The sequence below is a fragment of the Anopheles coluzzii genome, chromosome 3 (genome assembly GCF_943734685.1).
Source record: "Anopheles coluzzii chromosome 3, AcolN3, whole genome shotgun sequence".
Classification (NCBI taxonomy): domain Eukaryota; kingdom Metazoa; phylum Arthropoda; class Insecta; order Diptera; family Culicidae; genus Anopheles; species Anopheles coluzzii.
Window position 1 is genome coordinate 58792324 of NC_064671.1, and position 11849 is coordinate 58804172.

The window sequence follows — 11849 nt, forward strand, 5'->3', positions numbered from 1 at the left end:
GCGAAATTTCGCACTTTACTGAGCGTTGCACGCAGGAGCGATTGTGCGATGCGCTCCCAGGAGCGAAATTTCACACCTCACGGAGCGCTGCACACAGGAGCGATTGTGCGATGCGCTCCCAGGAGCGATTGTGCGATGCGCTCCCAGGAGCGAACTTTCACACCTCACGGAGCGCTGCACACAGGAGCGATTGTGCGATGCGCTCCCAGGAGCGATTGTGCGATGCGCTCCCAGGAGCAAAATTTCGCACTTTACTGAGCGTTGCACGCAGGAGTGATTGTGCGATGCGCTCCTCTCTCTCTCTATCTCTCTTCCCCTCTCTCTCTCTCTCTCTCTCTCTCTCTCTCTCTCTCTCTCTCTCTCAAGCGTATAGTGTGCTCGCACTGTGTGGAATGTACAAAAAGTGCGCGCACTGTGCGCATCGTAGGAGTGACTTTTAATCGCCACTTAACATTTTAAGCACACACTACACGGGTCAAAAGAGAAGCGAATAACCTTATTAATCTTTTCAGAATGCTTGGAACCGGTCAATCGCGCCACAAATGGCTTGCAAAGAAGAAGAAGATGTCTTTAAGTATATAATTATTCAACCGGTAAAAAGAAACGAATGAGGCCAACTGGCTCAAAGTCTCTATAAAAATAAAAAAAAGTTTCAGTGGTTACGATCGTTCGCTCTCTTTCTGATCCTCAGAGACGACCCTACAAACAAAGAGCGGGTTATTTTATCATGGCTGTGCGTGTATTTGGTATTATTGAGTTAATGTATGGCATGAGTTTTATAGTATGATATTTGCTTTTGCACATGGGAAGTATTTTGGATTTGGAGTGTGAAATTGTGTAACGTGTCCAACGTGACCATTTCTGAACTATATTGACTCCTTCTTGTAAAGTTGTGCGTGATTCGGTTCTATTGTTGGATGCTGAAACAAGAAATATATCATCAGTGTTACGGCAAGCGTAATGGCAACGCGTCACCCTTAGTACGCCTAGCGTAACGTACAGGGCGCTTTCCAGAAAATTGACTACGTGTAAAAAGAACTTAATCATAAATCTATTACGCAGTTTAAACTGCTGTAGATTGGTATCGTGCAGCTCGAATTCCCGCAAGTGCAGCTCGAATTCCCGAATTTCTGCAGTATATAAGCAAGTGTTTTTCCTGAATAAATTTAGTCAAGTTCCAGAGTTCAAAGCAACAACATCGTGTCTTCATCATTACAAAACTTCCTCTTCATCATTAACAATCAGCATACATGAAACATTTAATGTTACTGGGCATGGGGCGGAAGATGGATTCTACACTAATCAGGAAAAGAGTGGGAGAGAGAATGGCACCCTGGAGAACACCATTCTCTTGGACGTGCAGGTCAGAATATTGGGTTCTAATTAAAACTTTAAATTTGCGATTTGAAAGGAAGCTTTGAAGTTACGCTGTAATTTGTCCTCCAAAACCCCACATATTGAGCTGTTCAAGAATTGTATGTCGCCAGGTTCTGTCAAAAACTTTTGATAAATCTAATATTGCATAGTCAATGTGGCGGCCTTTGGGGTAGTGGGTTTCTAAAAGTTCATTAAGTACAGCAAAATATTCTCAGTACCTTTCCCACCTCTAAAGGCGTGTTGATTGGTACTAAGTAGGTTCATCTTCTTCTTTGGCTCAACAACTGTTGTCGGTCAAGCCCTGCCTGTACCACTTGTGGGCTTGGCTTTCAGTGACTAAATGATACCCCCCCCCCCATAGCAGGATAGTCAGTCCTACATATGGCGGCTCGGTCCATTTGAGGATTGAGTCCATGACGGGCATGTTGTTAAGTCGTACGAGTTGACAACTGTACTACGAGACCGGCTAAGTAGGTTACGGGTTTCTAGTTCTTGTGTCAGTTTTCTCTCTATGATTTTGCCAATGCAATTTAGGAGAGAAATGGGGCGAGAGCCATATATTACATGTGGTGATTTATTGAGTTTTGGAATTGGAATTATGAAACCGGTTTTCCAGTCATCCGGTATGTTCCCGGAAAACCAAATATAATTGTAACTCTGAAGGAGGACTGTTTTGGACTGGTAAGGGAAATTTTGAAGCATTGGATAACCAATGATGTCCTGAAGACATGCCTCGGTATTTATCAAGAGCCCTGTTAATGATGAAGAGGAAGTTTTGAAGATGATGAAGACACGATGTTGTTGCTTTGAACTCTGGAACTTGACTAACTTTATTCAGAAAAAACAGCCGCTTATATACTGCATAATTCGGGAATTCGAGCTGCAGCATGCGGGATTTTGAGCTGCACGATACCAATCTACAGCAGTTTTGCACTGCGTAATAGATTTAGGATGAAGTACCTTTTACACGTAGGTAAATTATCTTGTAGTGCCCTCTACCTTACGCTAGGCGTACTGAGGGTGACGCGTTACCATTACGCTTGCCGTAACAAGCCCAATTAAGCTCATCTAGAGAAAAAAGACTGTTGTAATTTTGGTCTTCGGAAGCGTCAATTGCTGGAAGGGGTCTGGACTCAGAGATGAATTTATGGGTTAGAAGAGATGAATTTATGGGTATCATAAAAGTATCTAGCTAAAGCCTCAGGTATTTCGGTTGGTGGAATAATGGTGTTTTCAGATAATTAATTTAATTTAATTGCACGATAGGTATCGCAATAAGCTTTTCTTTTGAAAACTATTTTTTCACGGACCACTTCTATTGACGCCAGGGACCGCAAGTGGTCCGCGGACCACAGTTTGGAGACCAGTGGTGTAATGGATTTGTAGCATCTAAAGATTACATTTATGTGCCAAGAGGCAATTCCTTCGTATGAAACTCATTGCGTTCAGTGAGAATACGTAGAAAAGCAACGTATTCCACAAGGGTACCTGGATAAACACCGGGTACGCAACGCAGGGGTAATAAACCTAGGACGGTCAATGACAAACAAATATCGATTTTGAAATCATGGATTGATGACGATTGTTCAATTTATTTAAAGAAATTGTATGAAAAACGTATGCGTGATTTTGACATACATATAGCAAAATCCACTCCATATAATTGCATGTATATATCAAAGCGTTCTACTACGCGTTAAAACAAGTTTAAATTCTCCAGAGCGTAGAAATAATCCCTCCAACGTAAAAATGCGACAGTAATACGTATCGTTATTCACGAAACTGCAAATGGAAAATGATCCATACAGTTTCATTTTTTAAACGAGGTTGGTTTCAATGTCTTGTTGCGAATCAATAAAGGCCGTTCCAAAATTGGAATCCCGACTACTCATGTTGTGGGGTCAATTCGTATGGTGTATTGGAAATCGATCACGTGATGAGACATTTAATACAGTGGCCTTTGCCATCTTCTTGGAGGAGTTGAAGGACAAAATCGATGAAGAAGATATCCATGCATCTATAACAGACATAGACATCGGCACGGATAGTGCGGGAGAAGAAATTATAGATTAATTATTGATTAGTATGAATTTTTTATTTCTATTCTGCAATGTAACAGGACACTAGGGTTTTTATCTGCACTGGCAACAGACTTGACTCGCGCGCGAGGCACCGTATTTGTTTTGTCTGTTTTGATGGTTATTTTATATATGTTTTGTTAAATAAAGAATGAGTTTGCAACAACATTTAAATGGCGATGATTTTAAGTGGAAACGGTTAACGACAAGTAGGGAAACGCCGCAGAATGTCCAGCCCAAGAGAGACGCCGATCATCGAGGAGCAACGTCGTCGCTCACACAATGGGGTCTTAAACACAGGGTTCTTTCAGCCCCAGCCACCGTAGCACATGCCATCGGATTCATCACCGCTGCAACAAACGCTGCAGCTTTTATAACAGCAGCAGCAAATGGCATAGCAATAGCAACTATTATCACAGCTCGTGCAACAACAACAGCAGCCACTGACCCCCGATCTTCAATTTGTGTCAAAACCGAGCAAACCGCAGTTGATACTGGAAGCACTTGCCGGTAATATAAGTGAGTTCCGGTACGATCCAGAAGCGGGAGTAACCTTCGAATCGTGGTACATTCGGTATGTAGATTTGTTCATTGAGGATGCTTCTCGCTTGGATGACGCAGCCAAGATTCGACTCATGGGACATAAGCTTGGGACTGCTGAACACGCCCGGTTTAGCAATTTCATTTTGACGCGTGCTCGGTGAGATTTCAGATTTTACAAAATGATGGAAAAGCTTATCGTTTTTATCGGCAGAATGGAGTCGGTATTAAGCAAACGCTTAAAGTGTCTGAAAATTACTATAACGTGCACCGAGGATCTGCTAGTATTTACCTGCCGAGTGAATAAAGCGTGAGTCGATGCAGAATTTTCTTCGATGACGGTGGAAGATTTTAAGTGCCTCATCCTCGTATGCGGATTAAACGAAAGCGTACAGGATATAAGGATGAAATTGTTAGCCGCTATCGATGATAGGAAAATGCCACCCTGGAGCAGTTAGCAGCAGATTGCCAACGTTTAGTGCGTGTGAAAGCTGATAGCGCTATGATCGTTACGGTTCGGTCGAATTTGGATTGTCCGCCATAGTCGAGCGGAAGCAATTTTTTTCCGAGTTGAGAGTAAGCGCGCGCAGCGCTCTCTCGCTTGCCTTCAAATTACACGGAGCGCTCACGCGATACAAAACAGCTGATCAGCTGATACCCCCTCCCTCCCGTTTTTTTTCGCTCGCGCTGCGCTGGATGCGCGGATCAGCTGTTCTTGCTCTCTCGCGTTTCTTTCGGTTTGCGCTGCGCTGTTGCCGCACTTGCGCGCTGCGCTGAACACCCCCTCCCGCGCGTTCTTTTCGGTTTACGCTGCGCTGTTGCCGCACTTTGCGCGTAGCGCTGGACACCCCCTCCCCCTCGTTTCTTTCGTTGCGCGTTGTGCGCTGTGCGCTTCCGTTCACTTTGATTTGTAGCGTAATAAAATCGCATGCATCGAAATAAAACTTAAACACATCAAACTCGTTTGATATTTTAACACTTTATTGAAACTTAAGGCACAGTTCCACACATCGCTAACCACAATGTGTTGTTGTTAGTTGTTCATGTTGTATACTGTAAAAAAAAGCATTGAAATAAAGCAGCATAATTTACATATTCATGTTGAATTATGAAATATTATCGCAGCTTTATTTCAATGCGCACAACACTTCTTCTTCTTCTTCTTCTTTGGCTCAACAACCGTTGTCGGTCAAGGCCTGCCTGTACCACTAGTGGGCTTTGGCTTTCAGTGACTAATTGATTTCCCCCCATAGCAGGATAGTCAATCCTACGTATGGCGGCACGGTCTATTTGGGGATCGAACCCATGACGGGCATGTTGTTAAGTCGTACTACGAGACCGAGTTGACGAGTTGACGACTGTACTACGAGACCGGCTCAACACTTCATCAATTAAAAATACGGCCGAGGCCGTAATAATGTAAATTGAAATAAATAACACTTCAACACTTCACTTCAAATTACATCCAGCGCCCGGGACTTAGGCCAAAACGCGCGGGGCCTCACACTGCGAAGGCTTGAACTGTACTGACGATTTTGTGTGTTAGCAAGAAAGGGAAAGCACGAGGAACACTCGCTGCACTAGTGCGAGCGACACACCGACACCAGCAAGCCACTGCGAGAAAACCAAACTGAGCGCGCTGGCTGAAAGTGAACGCACACATTCACACATGTGTGATTGTGTGAGTGCAAAAACTATGTAGAAAGCAAAACACGCTCTCTCCTCCGAGCAATTCCGCGTATTTCCAGCCGTCTCCCCATGCTTCTACATGCCCCTCGCCTGAAAGACGCACACTTTTACATTCTCTTTGCTAGTAGGGTAGTGAGCGAGTACATGCAGTGCAAGCAAGAAACAACCGCCAGTGGCAACGGAACACGAACAACGAGCGCTACCAGCACCTCGAAACGAAGCCTCGATGCCCCGCACCCCGCGCCGGATTTGTGGTGCCCTGTGAAACAGTTAGAACTATGTATTAGAAAGCAAATACTACTTCTTATGATCCCCAACACCAAAACTTTTATTTTATTCTCTACACTTCTGCTCTAGCCAAGCACCGACACCAGAATCTCCTTCATCTTTTTACCGCCATCGCCCGTTAGCTCCTTCGATCGTCAACCTTGTCCTCTCTCCATTCTCACGATCTTCTTTCTCTCACCTTCTCTCCTACTTCATGGTCCAGGTTCTTTAGCCGCCTGTACGGATACGGCCGCCGTTATCAGCTGTCATCGACGGTCTATATCGTAGCGGCCAAGGTCGCTACACCTGCATTGGACTCCTGACTACACCTACAGAACCAACAAGTGCCGAGATTGTGGACGAACAGGTCATCGACAGGGTTTCTCCAACTCGTCAAAACGGCGCAGAGGACGACCGCGATTCCACCATCGTCTTGCAGTGTTATCGTGAGTAGCACGTGTCAACGTGTGCAGCGTGCAGCAGAAGCGGAAATTTATTAGCAGAGAAGCCAGCTCGACTACAACTAGACACCGAATCTGACATCACTGCAATTAACCAGCAACTATGGAAGCAGTTGGGTAAGCCTCACCCCAACCCACCCAAGGCAAGAGCGAAAACAGCTACTGGTAAAGTTTTCGGCCTTCAAGGTGAGTTTGAAACGAAAGTGAGTATTAATAATACCACTAAGCAAGCAACAATTCGCGTGTCAAAAGCGGATGTGTCATTATTTGGGGCGGTATAATTGATCTTTTCGGCTTTTAGGTAACTTATGGCTTTCAGGCACAGCGGAATCACGATCCTGGGAGAAAGAATTTCCATCGCTTTTTAGCGGAACGGGCTTGTGCACCAAGACACAAATCCACCTACAACTGCAACAGGGGATCAGACCAATTTTTCGAACGAAACGCCCGGTTACGCGATGAAAGATGCTGTAAATATAAAGTTGATGCCTAGATTCTCAAGCCGATCCATCACCCAGTCAGACAAATCGGACTTAATCGTACCGCTAAATTACCGGTAATTTAAGAGTAATTTAATGGTAAATTAACAGTCGTTAATTTACCCATTCGAGCAGTTTTGACATAATTCCTGTCAAAAAATTTTAACCTTAATATTTTGTATACGAGCCCAATGTGCGACGCAGCATACATCGAAAACCGAAAGACGCCATTGTCGCCACAATTATTGCCGCTCTTGTAGAAAAAGTTGCAAAAAGTATTTTCTCGCAAAATTTTATATATTTAGCATATTTATTGCTTCTGTGTCCTTCCAATTCTTCTTGTGTTGTGTATTTCGGTGATAGATGGTGATAACATGTATGGATTAATGGTATTATGATTGTGTTAGTTAGATATATGATACAGTGAAAAGTTTATATTATAGAAGTGACTTACCTGAGAACGATTTTGATACATAACCAGCATTGCGTATATTGAATACGCTGACACAACACTATCTTATTGGTTATGTATGGTCAGCGCTAAAATGGGTATATGAGCCAGTGAGTTACGGTTTTTTTTTCAATTTTTATTTGCTGAATGTCTGCTAAAAGAAGTAGGAAGTCCGGTATGTTATATCGCAGCCGCGATAAAATATTAAAACTCATGCGGGAACAAGCGGAGTGTGATGAACCTTTTCCTGACGAACTTCATGATATCAGTAGCTTGAATGGTAAGTATTGCTCCTTTTTTGTTTATCTAATAAAAAGAAATTAATCACTTCACATTATGTTTATCATAATAGGTGAAAATGATGTGCAACAAATGGACAATACCATATTTGAAGATATGGACCCTACACATTCATCCAACATAGAAGATGGCGAAATAAACCATTTTGATGAAATCATCGAGGACGAATCGGAAATGCTATTCCAGACAAATGATGATTTCATTCATGAAAACATGTCCGAAGAAGATTGTATTCGTTTTTGGGCCCTTTCGACGAATCAATCATACCGGTCAATAAAAATGGTATTGGAAATATTGAAATCAAAATACAACGCCAATGTTCCAAAAAGCGCCAGAACATTGCTAAAAACTAGACGAAGCAATGAAGGAATCATGGATATACCAGGCGGCAAGTACTGGTACAATGGCATTCGTAACTGTATTTCCAAGTATTTCAGGTAAGAGAAATTGTTCAACTGTGTGTATATCGTTGTAATGTAACGTATTGCAATTCTTGTTAATATTTTAGCAAATGTGCACCTGTGATGTCCACTCTAACATTAAATGTTTCCATTGATGGGGAACCTGTTCATAACAGTGGTAAAACTCAGCTATGGCCAATATTCATCAATTTGTTTTAAATGCCTGATGTGCCGCCGATGTGTGTTGCTATATTTTGTGGCGAAAGCAAACCTACACAATTAGAGGATTATTTAAGACCTTTGGTTGAGGATTTGAAGGATGTCCTGGTTAACGGCATAGAAATACAAAATGCGCAAATTTCCATTCAATTGAGAGCAATTATAGCTGATTCCCCGGCACGCTCCTTTATAAAAGGTTAGGGATTTTCAACAAAATTTGTGTAATATTAGTCACTAATTAGTTCATTTTACAGCTGTAATTGCTTGTCACGCTAAGGAAGGATGCCTCAAATGTTGTTGCATGGGTATACACAGTGCAGAAGCACATACCATTGTGTTTCCTAATCTTCGTAGTAAACCTCGTACCCACGATTCATTTGAAAAACAAGAAATAAAAGGCCATCACAAAGGAACTACACCACTATTAGAAATTCCTTATATAGATATCGTGCGGGACATTATTGTGAGCGATCTACTACACCTTTTGTTTTTAGGAGTGTTTCGCAGATTGCTTCGTGGTTGGAAGGAAGGCAAGTTATCGCGAATTATAAAATGGTACGATGAAGAATGCGGAATAATTTCTTCATTTTTAAAGTCTATAAAGCTTCCACGTGAGATACATAGGCAAATTAGACCAATCGAATAACCGGCCACATTACAAAGGGTCAGAAATAAGTTCGTTTTTTACTATGCAAGTATAGTTTTACTAAAAAAGTGCTTCCAGCTAATGCCTATAATAATTTTCTGATACTATTTTGCGCAATTACTTTACTATCTTCCTCTGTGTATAAAAATAACTGGAAAGTTGCTGGTACAATGTTAACGAATTTTGTTGGAGGTGTAAGAGAACTTTATGGTGTTAAAGCTTTAGTGAGTAACTTTCATAACCTATTACATATCTACGAAGAAATTAACCATTTCGGTCCTCTAATTACCCTTTTATCGTTCCCATTTGAAAGTCGATTGGGATACTTAAAATATCTTTTGCGTGGTGGTTCTTAACACATAGAACAAGTTGTTAATAGAATCCTAGAGCTACAAGATTTTGTGTTTTATAAAAATGAGAACGTAGAACTTTACCCTGCTTTAAAGAAACGAAAAACTTCATGTGATAAAGACTTGCATGTAAGATCGGATTTTGTATTACAAAATGACGATCACAATGGATGCTTTTTGATTAAAGATAACAAAATTGTTAGATTCAGGGGAGCTGTGGCGAATGATGAAGATAGCTATGCAGCATCAGGGGAAGTTTTGAAAATTAAACACGATTTCTTTGAACGTCCTTTTAAATCTTCGCACATAAACATATATGTAGGAAACACTAATGATTTAGAATTTGAAAACATTGTATATAGTTGCGATCGAATGAAATGTAAATTGATAGCATTAGGTACTGGTAAGAAAGGTGAATTCGGTTTTATTCCATTAAATCATACATTGGTTGGCTAAAATAAATTATAGCCAATATGCATTACACATGTTATACACGTATCACAATGTAATATTATATTTTTTTATTTTACTTTTAGTAAAAACGTGTGATGTGCTTTTCCTCTTTCCGGTGATCTTTGACCGCGCTTTGGCGCTTTTCAAATTGCTTTTTAAAAAGTCGTGCACATCAGGAACAGTGGATGTCGTTGTGCCAATAAATCGAAATAGTTCAATAATTTTTTCAAACTTTTTAAACTCCACTTTGCTTTCCGGAAATCCTATTCCACTCCAACTGCACTTAGGGAGGAAATTCTTATCGAAAATTTTATCCAAAGCTTTTATCATGCGATTTTTACTGCCAGTGTTAGTTATAGAGCTTTGCAACCATTCTTGTATTTTTGTCTTCTCCTCGTCTTTCAAGAAATTCCATACGTTTTTCTTGGCTTGCTAACATTTTGAAGATCTTGTTATGATCCTCGACCATTTTATTTTTTAAGTCTACCACACACTCAATGAGTTTCTCAATATTTTTATTAGATGTTGGAGCTGAAAATGATGTGGACTCAAAGTTTTCTTCCTCTTCGTCGGGCGCCCACTCTGAATATTTCATATCGTCTGGATGACATACAATTTCGATTTTTTCAGGATCTGTTAATTGTTGCTGAGCACTTTTTGCAGACGAAGAATCTTCATACAATCGTTTGGTCAGTTGTTTAGTACGTTGAATTGCATCTTCAAACGTAGAAAAACCTGTCTGTAAGACGGTGCAACGTTTTATTTCAAATTGGCTGGGTGGTTCATGATGTTGTGCCCTGGTTAGATATTTTTCTATCGGAAAATTTCGTATTGCTGATGGCCATAACAAATACAAACAATTTCTACTGGTTTATTGTACCCAAGTGTCTGGTAAAGCTTGGATATTTCCTTCATCTGTTTTTACAATTGCATACGGCATCTTCAATTAATCAATATCGTGATTGTACCATGTTTTAATAAACTATACGATTTCTCTTAAAAATAACAGTACTGTTGATTCAGAGGAAATGGTTCAAGAAGGCAGAATTGCTTCGAAACAAAATATCACACATCAAATTGATGAATGAAATATAGTACAAAATCTAAAAATGAGTACAATGTTTCAAATTTTCAAACTCAACCATTGTTTGTGATATCGAAACATACAAGCATTGTGCGATCATTGTTATTGTTATATATTTGTTTACCTCTTTATCTTATCCTTTGACAGCTTACAGTATAATTCTAATAGTATAATATTATTTAGATATATAACAACTATTTCTACGTTTTTCTTTCAAAATATCAAAATAAACACTACAATTATGTTACGGACATTAATTTACCTTTATATTACCGCATTGTACAACTCATATCTTGCAGTGGAATTCACAATAAACCATTATGAGGTATTCATCGATTGAGGATTGATTAATTCTATGTTTCTTCCTATTTGCTCATAGATACTTACCATTAACAATATGCTTTGTACTGCTGCAGGTGAATTTAACGATAGGATAAGAGAAACTTGTGACCGCTAATTTGCTCCTAAAATATTGTTTTGACAGTAACTCTTTCCTTCACCTTCATGTTCTTCTTACATATTTTTTGGACAAGCAACAAAAAACTGCTCGAATGGGTAAATTAACAGAAGGCTGTCTGACTGGGCAGTTCCTGCGATTGTTAGGATTGGACAGCACCAGTCGTGGTGGTTCGGAAGGCTAACGGTAAAATACGGCTTTGCGGAAACTATAGCACCGGACTGAATGCAGCACTACACCCGCGCGAATACCCGCTTCCTTTACCCCAGGACAATTCTTCCAAGCAAGCCCGTTGCGTAATATTTATATTACGATATTAAGATATATATTACAAATTGATTTATCCGATGCATTTTTGCAGGTAAAAATAGAAGCAAAGAGCCGATCCCTGCTAACCATCAATACGCATCGTGGCTTTTACCATTACAACAGGCTTTCTCCAGGCATAAAAGTGGCCCTCTCAAATAATCCACTGTGTGATCGGTCTACATATGTAAAATCATACATTTCGAATCAGCAGCATTTTATCCGTATTCAATTCAAGCAGTAAAACCGAAAACGATTATCTGGTCTTAAAAACAACATAATCACCCAGGA

General features: G+C 40.5%; 1 protein-coding gene across 1 annotated transcript; it reads left to right on the forward strand.

Moving 5' to 3' along the window:
- The first annotated feature begins 7108 nt into the window (after positions 1-7108).
- On the forward strand, positions 7109-10546 carry LOC120959834 (uncharacterized). Its single transcript, XM_049609524.1, has 4 exons — positions 7109-7622; positions 7695-8079; positions 8151-8458; positions 8517-10546. The coding sequence occupies exons 1-3, from the start codon at positions 7490-7492 to the stop codon at positions 8260-8262; spliced, it is 630 nt and encodes a 209-aa protein (XP_049465481.1). The 5' UTR covers positions 7109-7489; the 3' UTR covers positions 8263-8458; positions 8517-10546.
- Positions 10547-11849: the final 1303 nt, after the last annotated feature.